The sequence below is a fragment of the Triturus cristatus genome, chromosome 2_2 (assembly GCF_964204655.1).
Source record: "Triturus cristatus chromosome 2_2, aTriCri1.1, whole genome shotgun sequence".
Classification (NCBI taxonomy): Eukaryota; Metazoa; Chordata; class Amphibia; order Caudata; family Salamandridae; genus Triturus; species Triturus cristatus.
The window spans coordinates 639,592,338-639,610,015 of record NC_140582.1 but is presented as its reverse complement, the minus strand read 5'-3'; the positions used below and the strand labels follow the sequence as shown (position 1 = coordinate 639,610,015).

At 43.2% G+C, this 17,678-nt stretch overlaps 1 protein-coding gene across 1 annotated transcript in view; it reads right to left on the bottom strand.

Annotated features, from left to right (window-relative positions):
- GALNTL6 (polypeptide N-acetylgalactosaminyltransferase like 6) overlaps positions 1–17,678 on the bottom strand; it is a 2,683,170-nt gene that overhangs the window by 1,676,091 nt on the left and 989,401 nt on the right. The window contains exon 4 of the mRNA XM_085641833.1: positions 1,623–1,731. Within this exon, the coding sequence (XP_085497959.1) occupies positions 1,623–1,731 (109 nt within the window). The remainder of the gene's footprint in view (positions 1–1,622; positions 1,732–17,678) is intronic.

Sequence of the window (17,678 nt, the reverse complement as noted above, 5' to 3'; positions counted from 1 at the left end):
CTGGAAACATCGGCCAAGTGCATCTGTTTCAAAATTAGCTGCCATCTGAGCTGAACTTTTGAATATGTTACCTGTTTCCATAGTGATTGAATCCAACGCAATCAATATGGAAGTGTACAGTCAGCTTTCCAGAAATACACAATTCCATTACTGGTTACAGATTTCTTTCTCATTTCAAAATGCTGGTTTTCCAACAGTATGGTTTAAATATATGTGACAGCTGGAAATGATTGTGTTGATTGTGAGGAATGAATTGAACTCTAGATTCTACGGGGCATTTCAGCAACAGCCGGCGATAATTATCGCTAAGCGCGCTTAGCACGAGGATAATTATCGCCGGCTATCGCTGGATTTTATCACAAAGATAGTGTGCTATCAGCAACGCTTATCTCCAATGTGATAAAAATCCAAGTGCTAGCTGCAAAATGTGCGATTATCGCTGGAAATCCAGCGATAATCACACAAACACAGGCGATAGCTTGTTGATAGGGCAGGGCGAACTTAGCCATAATATACACCTTCCATTGGATATAATGGCTAAGTCAGATTGAAAGCAGGCGTACGGTAAGTAGCGATAAGCGCGGTTAGCGCTACTTTTCTTATCGCTATGCAGGTTAGCGTGCAGCTTGATAATTGGAGAAATGTCAGTTATTGACACTTCTCACGTTATTTTGGTCAGGAACGCCCACTTTGCATCTCATTAGAGATGCAAAGCTGGCCGTTAAGGTAAATGGCATTGAGGCATGGAAACACGCGTTAGCTTGTCCTTGCTGATAGAGCGATAAAATTATCGCCTCTTTTCGTCCGAAAACGTACGCTAAAGCTGCGATAATTCTATCGCGGGGCCTTGATGATATGCCCCTATATTTTTATCAGTCTAATGAGGCCAAATAGATTTAATTTAGAAAAAATGTCTCCTCTTCTGCAATAACCCCGTTGAAATTGTTGGCTATTGTAACATGCACTGAAATGTGCTAAGAATATATATTTGATTTATATATTTTTTGCTGTGCTAAATTATAGGAGTAGCAACAACTTTGACAGCAGTCCTCATGATGGTTGCTGTCAGTTGCGAAAAGGACTGGACCGTAGACCCTAAATACCTCAAATTGGTTCAGATTCCATTGTTTAATTTGAGGATGTTTAATAAACCTTTGATTATTTTATTCTTCAACCAGATATTTTTACTTGCATCTTCTGCACATTAGAATGTGGTTCACTGGGTGCATCACTTTGTTTGTGTTTTCCCATCCATACAACAATAATTTAAAACCATCTGTTATTAATTTTGTTATTATAAATTGTTTTTATATTAATCACTGATATTTTAGTAATAGATATGGAACCATTAATCAATTCCAGAAATGTTTAGCTTACCTAAAAGAGGAAAGTGATTTCATGATTGCCCTGCAAAACTTTCTTTGGGGTTCACCTTTTTTTGGATAATTACACAAACCCAGGTTCTCTTCGGTATATCAGGTGGCCCCACTGATGTGATATGTTTTTTTCCTTTATTCTGCAGCATATGCATTTCTCTCATTTGTATAATATCAGCATGATATTACAAGAGTTTAACACATAAAGACTGAAATTTGGATAGAAGATTCAAATTTGCCCAGTACCTGATCGAAATGCGTCTTTCTGAATGGTCTCATAGTCATGCCAGTCTTTTCGTTTTAAGCCATCTGTCCATGTGTATACTTGTCCATCAATGAGGCCCACTGGAAAATTCTGTTTCAAAAGAAAAGATTAATGTAAGGACTGAGAATTGCATTGTTTTTCATGCCTGGATATAATTTATACATTTAGAGTATTTTCAGATATTTCTGTGCATGGTATAATCTTTTCTCCAAAGTGTTATTAAGTGTTGATTTACCTGAGCACTCACAGTTCAAATCATACAAGTCAGAAGCATAGAGATTTACAATAAAGCAGGTAAATACCCTATCAATCATGAATTCTTAGGCAACAAACTGAAATTGTTTAAACTTTATCTCATAGCTATCAGTAATCATTCATATCTAGATTTGGTTGTATGCATCCCTTTCTTAGCACTACTACTATGAACCCAATCCTCATCAAAATCTGAAAATGAATTGTGAACAGACAAATTCAAGTACTAAAACAGGCAACCTCACTGTCTGTTTCAAAAAGTAGAGATTTTAAACATCCTATTGAGCTGCTTCATTATCAAAAATGTTTTGGTTGTCTGGCCAGAAAGTCAGGTACCTTATTGAAACTGCATTTGCTTGCCTGCTGCTTCAGTGTCTAGGAAACATGGCTCCAGTTTTTTCAAAGGCAAATATAATGTGCTCTTTTCTTTTGCTTCATAAGAAAATGCTGCATAAAGTATTTTTATTCACAATTGCCAGAGGCACTTTGTGCATTATATGCGCAGTCATGCAATATGAGTTTATGGATTCTGCACACTTATGCATTATATCATTTTAATGGTGCAGGTATTTGTCACTTACTCATCCCCTCAAGATTTTGGAGGGCCACACTCAGGCACTTGTTTCTGATATTTCTATATCAATGTCCTAGTTCAGTGTTTCTATAGTGTAAACAGTCCACTGAACACGTCTGGTTCATCTTGGGGTTTGGGCATCTATGGGATCCATCATGTCCCAAGGTTGAAAGGCATAGGTGATTTTCAAAGTCTTCTTATGACAGGACTATGACCTTCTCACTCTCCAGTTTTTCTCACTTTTCAGCCCATTTGTCTTCAAATCTTTCTAAGATGTTTTATTGAATGAAATACCCTGAAAGGGTCAATTGCAATCATGATTCCCAATTATTCTTTCCTCAAGATTTGCAGTAGCCACAGCATTACTGCGTTGCCTGGGATTTGTTGATCTTCTCAATGTCTTTGCATAAGTCCCCAAGGAATTGTTATTGCCGGCTCTTTGGGCATCATGTTTCACATACATCATTTGATTCAACCCAATTTTGGGGTTCCCCTCCATCCCATACCCTGCTGTTCATCCCAGTGTAAGAATGCTGCACTGGGATTTCTGATCCATCATCTGATTTTATTCAGAGTACTTACCAATCTAGTCTTTATAGCCTTCCCAATTGTCATTTCAGATGTCATCAGTGATGTCATCAGTGATGTAACTGACCATGTCATGAGTGATGTAATATGTGGGGTCATAATCAGTGCATTTTGGGGGCACAATAATTGTTGAATATCTCTGGTTTTTATATGAGTGAAATGTCATCCCAACTATAACGTCCCTGTAACCTTTGGATTTTTTAATTGAATTTCTACGTTTTAAAAAATTCTGTTTCCTAACTATAACATCCCTGTAACCTTTTATTTAGTGAATTTCTAAGGTTTTTCAAATTCTATTTCCCAACTATAACGTCCATGTAACCTACAATTGTTTTATTTAATTTCAAGGTATTTAAATTGTATTCCTTCTTAAATAGCTTTATAAGAGGTATTTTTTAAAGGCTTGTATTTTCTTCAGTGGATTAATAAGCATTGTTTTTATTTCCTAACATTTATTTTATTCACTACGATGTTGCGATCCGGGATACACATTGCGAAAAAGGAAAATAAAAGCAGACATTTAATGACCAGCAACACATCCATCCGTCAAAAAAACTTGACAATATTTTGGGCACTAGGATGGCTGTGGTTGTGTCTATATGGCTGCTACACATAAAACCGGATGTGGAGTTTCAGGTTACTTAGAAACATCCTGTTGCCTTCATCTGTAAAATGCACTCCATCATTTCTATAAATTCCATGTATGTAAAAACACAGATTGTTGTTATAAACACAGCCCTTGTGATGGTCTCCAAGAAGGTAGTACAGCAAGACAGTGTGAGGGAAAAGTGACATCAGTTTTTTCAAAGGTCAATGTGTTTAGGTCATTGCCACCACAGTGCACACTCATGAGGTGAGGAGCTTGGGAATCAACAATGGATTTAACCATAGCCAGGAACTTATGAAATGCTAATCAGCACATTTGACAAACACAAGTCCCTGTCAATACCTCTCTTTTTTAGCATCCTCTTTAGCCTAATAGATATAGCTCGGGCCTTCAATCCATACTCTAAGCATTTTGAGGTGAAGGAGCAATAGTATTCAGAAGAAGACTGGAGATGAATGAGGTAGTTTTCCAAAGGAAAAGAAGTTTAAAGGAAGGTGTATACATTTTTAAAAATATTTATGTATATAGATATATTTAAACATATATATATATATATATAAATATATATATATATATATATATATATATATATATATATATATATATATATATATATATATATATGTTGGAAGGCGGACCCTGAGGAGTCGGTGAGACCACCAAGGGGGGCCCTCACACTGTACGAAGTAGCCGAGCGCTGCCGAGAAGTCTCCTGAGAGATCCTTCTCCTATCACGTACTAGCACAGTAACACCACCACACAGGACTCAAGGAGGTTGTCTCATGACAAGCAATTCTTTATCAGCATTAAAAAGGTTACGAGGTCAATATTTACACGAAGGGCTCGAGGGATCCACCAAAAGTCTCAGTGTCTCTTTGGAAGGGTAGGGGTAGCGGGACAGTCTTTGGCAGGAGTGCGGTACGAGGGTACCTGGGGCCCAGTTCTTATCCTCAAGCTGGAGGACCTCCGGATCTTGGAGGGGTCGAGCCGCGACGGCGTCAGCAGGGCTCTGGCGTACAGTTCGTGGAGAGCCGCGATCAAATCAGCAGGGCTCTCAAGATGGTTTCTGCTCAGCTCGAGCCGCGACGTCGTCAGCAGGGCTCCGAGGGAGGTTTCAGCGAGGTTGGGCCGCGACAGCGTCAGCAGGGCTCCGATGTTCCGGGTGGCTTCAAAGTGTTCACAAGAAGGAGCCGCGACGCAGTCAGCAGGGCTCGTGATGGTTCCGACAAAAGTTCTTCTCCGTAGGGTCAGCCGCGATTCAATCAGCAGGGCTCTCGACTCCGGGATACAACTGCCGATCTGTGGCGGGGTCGCCCCAGATATAGGTCTGGAGCCCTTTGATGTCTGGACCCAGGTGCCCGGGGGGGCGGAGAGGCCGGGTGGAGGTGGCCAGACGCCCAGCAGGAGAGGTGCCAGGCCCAAGAGAGTTGCAGGGCGATCACACCTAGAGAGGGGAGGACAGTTGGGGGTCTCATCGATACTGTCCTCCGCCGGGGGCGATGAATGGTTCCTGCGGCACCCCCTGGCCAGTTCGTGGTGCCTCGATGTCGGGGCTTCGCTGGGGTCGAGGCCGGGTTGAGCGGGGTCGCGCTGGCTGGTGCACAGAGTCACGTGGATGCCAACAAGATGGCGGGGCCACGAGGGGTATGCGACCTCGTGCAGCTCAGGATGAAGGGTCTCGGTGCAGTTCAGAAGGGTGGCCCGTGAAGGCCGGGGCGGGGAACGGGCACAATCCACGGGGGTAAGGACCACGCCACGAGGCCGGGTCCAACAATATATAAATATATTGCCGTTCAAATGCTCCTTGTAAGTTGGGTACTTTGGAGCTTGGATAAATACACGGCACACCCTGCCGCGAAGGAGTACCACCCCAGGATGTGGGGGCCACGCGGTCTGTTATCGAGCAGGCCAACTTCGTGAGGCAGCAACGGATTTAGCATATCCACCGGCACACCAATGCCCATCTGGGGGCTATGAATATTATAGCAGTAACATTTCGCGCTCCATCTGGAGACAAAGGACACTACAAGGCCCATAATGCTCTGCTAGTCGCGGCAGAGCATCCCATCCAGGGCATGCATTGGAGCATTTAAATGATGAGGGCGGTGTCCTTTCCCCCCTCAATTGCCAAAGCCTCTGAAAAGAAGTGGGGACACTTCGAAATGCGTCAGGCATCCATGGCGAATTGAACTGCTTAAAGTTATCATGTTGCCGGCTGATTGTATACCATAAAGGCTCTTTATGAGCACGTTGCCGTTCGAGTGCACCTTGTACGTTGGGTACTTTGGAGCTTGGATATATATAAATATATACATTCACTGAAAAAACCAAAGGCTTTACAGACATTATAGTTAGGAATTAGCATTTAAAAAACCTTAGAAATTCACTGAAAAAAACATAGGTTTAAGGGACATTATAGTTAGTTGGACATTTGACTCATATAAAACCAGAGAAATTCGCCTGTTATAGTTAGTTGAGCTAACTATAACTCACGCGCCTGCAATGCACTGCTGATGATGTCACATATTACATCACTCATGAAATGGTCAGTAACATCACTCATGACGTCACTGATGACATCTCAAATGACATCACTGATGACATCATCCAGTGAATGTGTGTTTCTGTAAAGTTTAAATATTTTTCATATATATCTATGCCAAGGTCTATTCAAGAATAAGTCGATGTGCAGTTTTTAGTAGAGAATGAATACATATTTCTCGTACAGAATCTTTCTTTAATAAAGAAATCTACATCCAGGATAATTGATAAGTTCATCCTATTGATTACAAAGGACAATGTTATAAAATTAAGAATGGCAGTCCTATAGTGAAAGAGGTGATGGTACCTACAAATGTAGAACAAGTTATTGGAGAACAGGTACAAGAAAGGGAGAGTCAGGCACCTGTACAGAAATGGAATTGTAGTAATGTTTGTAATATATGACAGCAATCCATTTACATATTAAGGACATTTTTACATATCTTTACAAGGTGAAAAGTAAAACATGAAATATGTACTAAAAGGATTGGATCCTTGCAATGTTAGAAAGCATACAAATTTGCAGGGACACTCACTAGCTTGTTTATCAAATAAAGATTTCCAAAGCACTTTTCATAATTTTAGGATGTTAGTTGTACACCACTCAACAATGTAAACTTTAGTTAGGTGGCTGTACTATGTGAAAGATCCTGCTTTATGTTTAGGAGAAAGGAATAGAACACTTTTGTATGGTCCTGTGGCAGATGTAGAAAAGGTTTGAGATGGTGTGCCGTTTTGTTTCTTTTGGTCCTCAGCAGGATTCTAGGGACAATGAAGAGTTGTTAAGAGAAGGAGTTGTAGAACAGGACACAGATATTATGTTGATAGTTTTAAAGAAGAGAGTGCAACATTTCACACAGTGTGGTCTAAAAAACTAGAGTATGTTTGTATAGATTGTAGATGCTCTCACTAGAACATTTAAACACATATTGTTGACTTGTATTTAAAAAGTGATAAAGTAAATAATTATAACTGGCAAAAATTAGGTGTGTATTAATTTATAGAGGAATGCTTTGACTTGTCAATATGGCAAGTTATATGTAACCAGTGTTACAATAAATTAGAAGTAAATACAATGAACAGCACATAGGTATTAGATACCCGTTTTGTAAGATAATAAAATGACTGCTAATGTAGAAAAACTAGGAAGGGCCAAAAATAAAAATAATCATTTACAGCTATGATTCTTTCCAGCATTGCAAAGGGCTCTTATGGACTGCTCTCTGACACTCACTCCACAATCCATGCAGTATGATGCCATCTGGGAAAACTGTGGAGCCAAATCTGGAGGTTGAGATTGGACCTCTGAAGGGAATCTCTGCCCCAGTGTTGTTGTGGCTGGTATTGAAGGTTAGGGTCGTTCAGCTTTGCCATGTCTTCTTGCTTCTTATACACTATTGCTTTGATATGTTTTTAGATCATGGATGTAGCCCCGCGAAAATAGTTTTTATTTGTACCCCTTGACAATGTCTTGTGACATATTGTGCGCAGTGCAAATCTGCTCACTATGAACTCATCTTAAAGAATGTTCAAGAGAAATAAATGGGCGTGTTCTTTTTATTTTTTTAGTTGAAAAATGTATTATCTAATGATATTTGTTTATGTCTCAGTGACATGATTTTTTGCTGTTGTTTTTTTTGTGTTTTTTATGTGGCCATTCTTGAAAACTCTGGAGCCATATCTGTTGCAGTAGTCTGCACCTTTCAAAGAAATTTCTGGGTGGTAATTGTTGCTGGTGCCACTGATCCACTGATGTAGATGGTCCTCCAGCTTCTCTTTACTTGATTGCCAGTTAAAGATGTTTTCTATGTCCGGTTTTAAGCTGATAGCCCATGGACGTTATGCCACATGAACATTTTTTATTCGCCCCTCTAGAGTGGATATTTTCACAGAGTGTGAATTGTACTAGTTTTGGAGCAATTTTTGATTCCTGTTGAATTTGGGTAAGAATGGGTAGTTTTAAGGGTGTTTTGTAGTAATGTTATATTCATGAGTTCAGATGTTGAAAGTAATTTGGGGAAATTGTTGTTTTTATTAAATGTGTTGTTAAAATAAAGTTAAACAATTATGTCACTAACCAGGTAGGCTCAAACTTTCTGTAAAAGATGTTTAAATATCTTTTTTACATTTTGCCTTTTGTATTTGTGACTACTAAAGGCCAACTTACACCTAGTCCTGTGACCCAGGATACAGGCTGCAGGTACCAAAAGGTTAGGACAAGACAATGCCAACTTCCTAATAGTGGTATTTTCAAATGTATGACTTAAAATCCGACTTTATCATTAAAAAGTATTGTAAATAACAGTTCCTTAGACACCAAACATTCCATTTCCACCTGTTCCCAAACAAATGTCGTCTTTTAGTAAATGTAATAAGGTAACCCAATGTTATTTACAACCAGGACATGTAAAATGTACATGTCCAACTTTAACAATAAAGTGTACCCTTCTCTATGAATGAATGAAGTGAGTTTTGTCATGCGCAGACTTAGCCCAGTGGGCGTCAAGGCGCCTAAATCAAATAATGCAGCTCGCAGATCAAATCAGTAATCTCTTAATGGTAAGCCTTGGTAAAATACCACGTCTTAAGGGCCTTTTTAAACAAATCAATTGAGGGAAGGATTTTAACCTCAATTGGAAGAGAATTCCAGAGCTTAGGAGCAGCAACAGAAAAAGCTCTCGCTCCCCATCTGGCTAGTCTTGTGCGAGGCACTACCAATTGAGATAAACCAGCAGATCGAAGAGATCTAGTGGGGATGTAGCGAGTAAGCAAAGACCCGAGTGCATCATCAGGGCCAGCCACGAGGGCTCTGTATGTAAGGCAAAGAATCTTAAAAAAGATTCTATACTGAACAGGGAGCCAATGAAGATCCCTCCTAGCAGTCGTGGCTGAAGATGCCAAGGGAAGGGCTAAAACAAAACGTGCTGCAGCATTCTGCACAATTTGCAGTCGATGGATAAGGCCTTTGTTGGACTCCACATATAAGGAGTTACAATAATCAAGCCTGGAGCCCACAAGGGCGACTGTAATCTGCTTACGGGCATGAGGTGAGAGATAATTACGGATCCTATTTAGAATCCTGATAACACCCCAGCAAGTGGCCATTGTCCTATTTACTTGGGGCATCATAGAGAGTGAGGTGTCAAAAACCACGCCGAGATTTCTGGCTGATTGGGAGGGGGTGGGGCAAATACCGAGGGATGAGGGCCACCACTCGCCCGACCAAACGTCTCGGTCTTTCCCAAAGACCAGGACCTCTGTTTTATCACCATTTAACTTTAGGGAGTTGATGATCATCCAGTCTGCTACCAGCTGCATACAAGACCTAATGCTAATGGCGGATGTATGGACAGAGGAATGAGCCAGTGACACAATGATCTGGGTGTCGTCGGCGTAAGACACCACCTCCATCCCCTGAGATTTTACTAGTCTAGCAAGGGGGGCCACATAGATGTTAAACAGGGTCGGACTCAGAGCCGACCCCTGTGGCACCCCACATTGCAATGACTTGGCAGGGGAGAGAAAGTTTCCGAGCTTCACTCTCTGTTCTCTACCCAGAAGGAAAGAGTTGAGAAGATCTAAGGCCGATCCAGTAACCCCTGCCTCCCTTAGCCGAGATGTTAAAATGGCGGGAGACAGGGTATCAAATGCGGCTGTAAGATCTAAAAGGACCAATATTGTGGTTTGGCCACAATCTACTTTGCGTCGAATGTTGTCTACTACAACAGTGAGTGCGGATTCAGTACTATGGTACTTTTTGAATCCGTGCTGTGTGTTATCAAGATACTCACTAGTCTCAAGAAAGGTAGAGAGGTGGGAATTGAGATGGGCCTCCAATATTTTTGCAGGGGCAGGAAGTAGGGAGATAGGCCTAAAATGTTTGAGGAGGCCAGGATCCAAAGAAGGCTTCTTAAGGAGAGGCTTCACAATAGCCCTCTTCCAGACAGATGGAAAAGAACCCTGAAGTATAGCCCTATTCATAACTTCCAGCATGAGAGGAAGAATGCTATTTCTGCATTCCTTCAATATTTTTAGCGGTAGCGGGTCCATTGGGGAGGAAGATTTAGTCCTATCAAGTAGGATATTCAATCCTTCCAAAGACAGGAAATTGCCTGAGTGATTTGGAAGGTCCTTCACCCAAAGTTTCCAAGCTAGCTATAACAGGAGGAATGTCCTTATCCAAAGAGTGGCATTGGGTTTCTAGGGCAATATGAATATCCGAGATTTTACTATAGAAGAAGTCAGAGATGTTATTACAGAGAACCTGAGAGCTGACTACCGGATCAGGGAGTTGAAGAGAGCAGAGCGAGTCAGCAATCTTAAAAAGTTCTCCAGATGAAGTTAGGGAACTTGTAAGACTGGAGAAATACTCCTTCTTTTCCACCACAACTCTCCATTTGTAGTCCCGTAGAGCAGATTTATGAGCCTCTCAATCTTTCGGATCCCAGGATTTCCTCCAACATCTCTCGCTACTCCTACATCTCTGTCTGAGAAGTCTCAGATGTTCAGAAAACCAAGGTGCTGTAGGTTTCTGTCGAGCTACATATCGAAGGGAGGCGGGGGCAAGCTTTTCCACTACGTTAATAGTAGCATCCATAAGTTCTAGAGCTGCCTCATCCGCATCCTTCAATGAAAAAGATTTGGAAATCCGGATATTAGAAACAATAGTATCATCAGTGATGTTTCTAAAGTTTCTCCTAGGAATAAATGGGGTATCGATATGATTAGCTAAGGACAGATTGGGGAGAGCAAATTCAAATGGTACTGCAAGATGATCAGTCCAAGTCAAAGGCAGAGGCAGACCGACAGATATCCTAGAATCACTAGAAAATATTCCATCAAGAATATGGCCTGCAATATGTGTTGGACTGTTCACCAACTGAACGAGATCACAAGCTCCAAGTGACTCGAATAATGTCAGGGTATCCTTTGAGTTGATTTCATCGAGATGGAAATTGAAATCCCCCAAGATGGAATGATCAGGTTTTCCAAAGTAAGGTTCTAGGATTCTAATGAGATCTGAGGGAAAACTAGCCCTAGGGCCGGGTGGCCTATAGATAAGTATCCCAGTGAAAGAGACAGAGGGAGTACAAAGAATGCAAAAATAAAGTGCCTCAAAACAATCTCCAGGCATTGATAGAGATTTAACAGTGCAAGAGAAAGAGGATTTAAACAGACCAGCTATTCCTCCACCTCTACGCAAAGCTCTATCCTGCCTATGGAGAGAATAGACCTCAGGGATGGCCAAAAGTAAATCATGTCCGGAAGAATCCGAAGCCCAGGTCTCCGTGATAAAAACCCAGTCGGGCTGTTGATTAAAAAGCCGTTTTTAGGCTGCAAAACGGAAAGGCGCCCTGAACGCGGATGAGATCTAATAACACTGGGAGCAGGGCACCGGAAGGAAGCCCTACATGTCATGCATCGCTGGGAGTATAAGATACCTTCAGGAGAGAACCGATGAGAACATCGCTGCGCTGGTGGTCTGTATGTCAGAAGTTCCGACAGGGAGTATTGCCTAGGTACTCCCTGCAGAGGAAAGGAAGTTCTCACCGGGTCACGTCCGCCCTGCAGCACGTCCTCAGCGCGGACGGGCGCAGACGGGCTGAACTCAGGCGTAACTCCGGCGGAAGTCCGGCAATTCCGCTGCGCGATGACGCTGCGCGTGGGCATGGCTGCCATATATGCTGGTCGCGCCTCCTAAATGAGGACTAGACCATATGAGCTATTTAGGACCTGCGCAAGGGGGGACATATGTATTCAAAAGGGAGTTTCAGGCCTGGCAAAAGGATTATTTTGCCAGGTTTAAATGGCAGTTTAAAACTGCACACAGGCTGCAATGGAAGGCCTGGGACATGTCAAAAAGGCTACTTGAGTGCGTGGCACAATAAGTGCTGCAGGCCTACTACTAGTATTTCATTTCATTTCAGGCCCTGGGTACATAATGGTCCAATATAATAGCGGCCTATGAGTAAATTAAATGTGCTTATTGAGTATAAGCCAATTTTGTGTGTCAAACAATGATGGGGGGAGAGCGAGGAAAAAAGGGGATCCAGCAGTGCACAGCTGCGAGAGCTGTTATTTTACCTGTTCGTCGCGGAACACCCACCGGCAGCACTAACACATAGAACATGGCAGAAAACCAGGGCCTGGGCTTCACGGACGAGGATGTCTCTACCATCCTTTCAGATCCACCACTCCTGGCACACTTTAATGTAGCTAACTCCATTGCCCAAATAGTTGACTGGGACAATCTCAACGAGAAGAAGAGAAACATAATACGCACCATCGTTCACGGAGTTATACTCACTGAATACTTACGAAACAACACAGCACCCAGGGGGCTCATAATTACCAACGCCCCACGCATCTTCCTAGAAGATGCTGCGTTTAGAAAAGACTGGGCACAGATAGTTTGGAGATGCACACGCGATTGGATAGTCCTCATTATACAAACTGCCAAGAGGCTATCCAATGCAATTCCAATAGAAATCCAGGCCACTGAGGCCCACTTTAAGACCGCGATGACCTAATTTAAGAAGAAACTAGACGAGACCAAGAGGGAGATAAATGAATACAAAGAAGGACTGACGCAAGCAAAGATCCAGAAATTCCAAAAAGATTTTTAAAGTTTTCCTATCTTCAAACCTATCCCTACGCCGAGCAAGACTTTAAACCCACAAAACGCACGGACTCCTCCGGAGGCTCCTCGGATGATGACTCATTGGCCAGCAGCGGCTGCCGTACTGGCAGCTATCGAAACAGACAAAGAGGCAGAGATAGGAACACTAGCTGACAACAACCCTGGCCACAACAACCACCACCAGGACAGGACATGCAATACCAAGCACCATACCCCCAGGTGAACCCACACTTCATGTATGGGTGGAATCCCCCTTTCGGGCCCCCTTCTCCTCCACCATACATGAACTAGAACCAAGGGTTTAATTTTTTAGGGGGAGGCCGCTGCGGACGCGGCAGGAGATGCAGACAAACCCAGGTCCAGTGGGAAGACGACCAGCCACCAGGTGCACAGACAAGGAGCAAAACAAAGGAGCCACAACCAGGTCTGAGCTCCAGATAAACCAGACAAACTTGGTGACCAACCTCTCCTCATACGAACTTACCCCTGCGGAAGAAAATATCCTGAATAAAGGACTAGGATTTGCACCAACAATGAAACTAGACAAGTTCAAGCTACATTGCGAACTAGCGGAATTTTTCCGCAAACTTAAACTTAAAGTCTTCTTTGAAAATCTTCCTGAGGCAACAGACGAAGGTTCACAAGGAGACACCCACTTCAAAACTAAGTCAACCTTCATGCCTCCACCGAATGCCATCCCACTGGAAATCTTTGTCTTCGAACAGGCAGTCTTCAAAGAAATTGAAGCCCTAAAAGAGGAACATACCTTCCAGAACATGAGTAACAAAGAACGACAGGCCTTAAAATCAGTCAAAGACAACAAAAGAATAATCATAAAACCTGCAGAAAAAGGCGGAGGGATCGTCATTCTGGACAAAGAGGACTATCATAACGAGTGCAAACGTCTCCTAGATGACAGAAAAAACTACCAAAGACTCACAGAGGATCCCACTACCAATCTCAGAACCAAAATACATGATCTGGTAAATGAGGCAGAAGACACAGGACAAATAACCAGACAAAAAGCTCAATTCCTAATCACCACCGAAGGGAAAGTTCCATATTTTTATACAGTCCCAAATATAAAAAAGAACAAAAAAACACCACCCGAACGCCCCATTGTCTCAGGCATAGGGTCATTAATACAACCCCTTTCCCGCTACGTTGATTTCTTCCTACAGTCCATTGTTCAGTCTACTAACACCTACCTAAAGGACAGCAATGACCTTCTGAGATTACTTGACAATCATCCTCATAACCCAGACACCTCTTTTCTTGTCACCTTGGATGTGGAAAGACTTTACACCAGTCTACCACAAGATGACACTCTCGCCGTACTCAACAAGCCCTGGACAACACAGCATGGCAGCACCACACACCAAAACAGTTCACCTTAGAATGTGCGTTCCTGGCACTCAAGGACAACTATTTTGAATTTAAAGGCATACTATACCTTCAAAAATATGGAACTTCCATGGGGAGCATTTTCGCTCCCAGTGTAGTAGGATTGTACATCATTTTGAGATGACCCACCTCTTTGTCCAGAACAGGCCCCAAATTCCACAGGTGGTATTCTACTAACGTTACATCGACGATATCCTCCTTATATGTGAAGGAGAAGAAGAATCTCTCAAAACATTCTGTGACTGGATCAACACCTGCGACGTCAACCTAAAATTCACACACAACATCATTAGACACAAGGTGGTGTTTCTGGATCTAGAGATTCAAGCCGATAACGGAACACTCAAAAGCCAGACACACTTCAAACCGACAGCACGCAACTCTCTTTTACACTTCTCAAGCTTCCATCCCAGAACATTAAGGGAAAATCTGCCCTACGGACAATTTCTACGTTTACATAGAATTTGCAGCGACATCCACGACTTCAAAATGCAGGCATAGGACCTCAGCACTAAACTACAACTTCAGGGCTACCCCAGAAAGATAACCACCAAGGCACAAAAACGTGCTCGCAATCAGAATCATGAAGGACTGCTTGAAACAACTGAACGCATTGAAAGCTCAATCCCCCTCACCTGCGTGGTTACTCACAACTCCGTCGCCAACAAAGTATCACATATGATTAAGAAGAACTGGAACATACTGCACACAGGTAAACTGAGGTGGGACAAACCCCTGCTATCCTACAGAAAGTCTAGATTTCTAAAAGACACGTTGGTTTCCACCCGACCCAAACAATTGTGCTCGACTAACAACACCATCTTGAACGCATGGGCCCTGCCCAAAATAGTGGGTCATTTCCCATGCAGTAGTTGCAGTGTGTGCCACGTAACTGAAACAACAAAAACTCTGTTACTGGAACCTGGCAAAATTTGGTCCATCCGAAAGCACACCAATTGCAACATCACACATGCCATTTACCGTATAATCTCCCCCTGTGGTCTCACATACATTGGCATGACTAACCGGAAAGTCAATACCCGCATCTGCGAACACCGCAGCACCATTTGCTGCAAGAAAAATACCACGAGGATGACCAACCACTTTCTAGAGATTGACCACACCACGAACGATATGCGGTGGGTTATAATTGAAACGCTGGATCCAACCACCCCCAACATTGAGAGTCGACGTCTAGAAAAAGAACAGCGGTGGATTTACCGCTTATCAAGTCACCTCAGAGGACTCAATGACAATATTCCATGGAATTCCTTGAGAAAATAGACATGCCAACCTCGCTGCTGATACACCCTGAGTTTGATGTGATTGACTCGACATCCGGCATCGCTTCCCTTCTCGTCTCCCATAGTGCCACCCACCAATCTTCTCCTTTCTATCAGGAGCACCCCTTTGGCACTTCTTTCAAGTCTCTATACCTTGACCCTTTAGCCACTGTCTGGCTCATTAACGCTCTACTTACAGGCGCTCCCATATTAGACGCCGGTTATTTTTACCCCCTGACCTGATCATCTGATTCCCAGAAGCATCAATGCCATACTTTACTTTCTCCTACCACCAATATGGCGCCCGCACATGTGCAGTATGCCCATACACCTGTCCTAGCGCTGCACACACTTAAGATATCCCTTCCTCCAACATGGCGCCCGCGCATGCGCAGCACGCTAAACACCCCCGTTCTAGGGTTGTACACACGCTATGACGCGCTTCCGCCTCTGCACGTCCCTGCATCAAGCTACATAGACAGTCTTAGTACCCCATGAGCACCAGCAACCGGGACCCAGGGAGCCGGAATAGGTTTCTCGTGGGAATTTTGCTTCCCCCAAGTAAGAGCATTACATGCGCGCTGTCTGCTAAGCTCTTTGTAACTTTTTCCTGCTACGAACGCATATGCGGTGCCCCAAGCGCACCAGTAGCCGGAACCCTGGGAGCCGGATTAGGTTTCTGGTGGCAATTTTGATTCACCCAAGTAAGAGTATTAAATGCGCGCTGTCTGCTAAGCTCTTTGTAACTTTTTTCTGCTGCGATCGGATACGCGGTCTCCGAGTCCGAGGGCAGTCTCGCCTCCGATCGGAATTACCCAGTCAATTGTCAACCATGCGGCTCAGAACCCAGTAGTAGTCTTTTTCTGATGCATTTGGCCCTTAAATGAAACTATCGGTCTAGTAGACCACACAGCTGTTTCCTTAACTCTTTCCCTCATTTTCCCTCCTAACTCCATTACCACAGAGTGGGACTAAAGGCAGTTCCTCTCCCGGGCCCCTGATTCGCTGACTCACACTGCAATTTAGCGTAATTATGTTCTATTTTCTTTCTCACTTATACTTTAACTCCAAGTATTTCTTAGCCTAACTCCACCTCGCAGCCACTTCGGACTTTGCACACACCCTCCGTGCAATGCCACTCTGGCTACCCCACTCATATAGGGGGTGTGCCTCCCATGCTCAGACATTTACCTTGAACCTCCTCTACCCCACATGGCGCACAACCCAGCATGCAATCCGTACCGTTTACAGCACAGGCATGCCTTTTTACGTTTAAGCTGGCTAACTTGCCATATGCCATCAATTGTCATAAGCACCTGATCACTCGGCAACTCCATTGGACTCACCTATGTGCCTTCAACGAATAAATAGACAGGCACTTTTTACCACACGAAAGATTGCATTTTATGTTGCTTTTATATGTTATATGTGTCTTGTCTTGTCATTTCTCTTTCCAGGTATCGACAAAAGGGCCAACAGTGTCGACCAACTACTCCTTTTCCAACACACCTTAGCGAGTGTGTTGTGATTGTGCTACACACGTGGCGTAATTTTGCCACTCACTTTCACTTTTTTGCACTAGGTCCTGACGAAAGCCCCATCTATCTTTTCACGGGGCTGAAACATGTAGACCATCTTTGACAACTACGAGACAAATTACTCAACTAGTTGTCTACCTTCACATTTTTAACATACCCTGGGCCACCATGAATTAAACTTACAGGGTAAGGATCCCCAGAGGTATTCTTAACAAGCACTTCACTTCGTCACACTTTCGTACCACACCGGCTCTGCCGTAATCAGGCATCGTAGCACAACCGGGGGGCACTCGGCCACCTGGTTGGGACCCCAATGATGAAGCATGACACCAACCAGGTTGATGTGTGAGGGGTACTTTATAATAATCTAATGATTCTTTGGCACTGTAGATAATCTCCAGTTAGTCCAAGTTCTCCCTACTCAGGTTCTGGGTACGTCCACATTGTTTAAGTGATTTTATAATCCAATTTTACCATGTATAGAGGAGTGAGCACATGCACTTTAGTACCGGTTAGCAGTGGTAAAGTACACAAAACAAGAGGGAAGGCAAACAGTTTGGGGGAAAACCACGCTAAGGATGTCAGGTCTAAAATAGACTGTGCAAAGGGA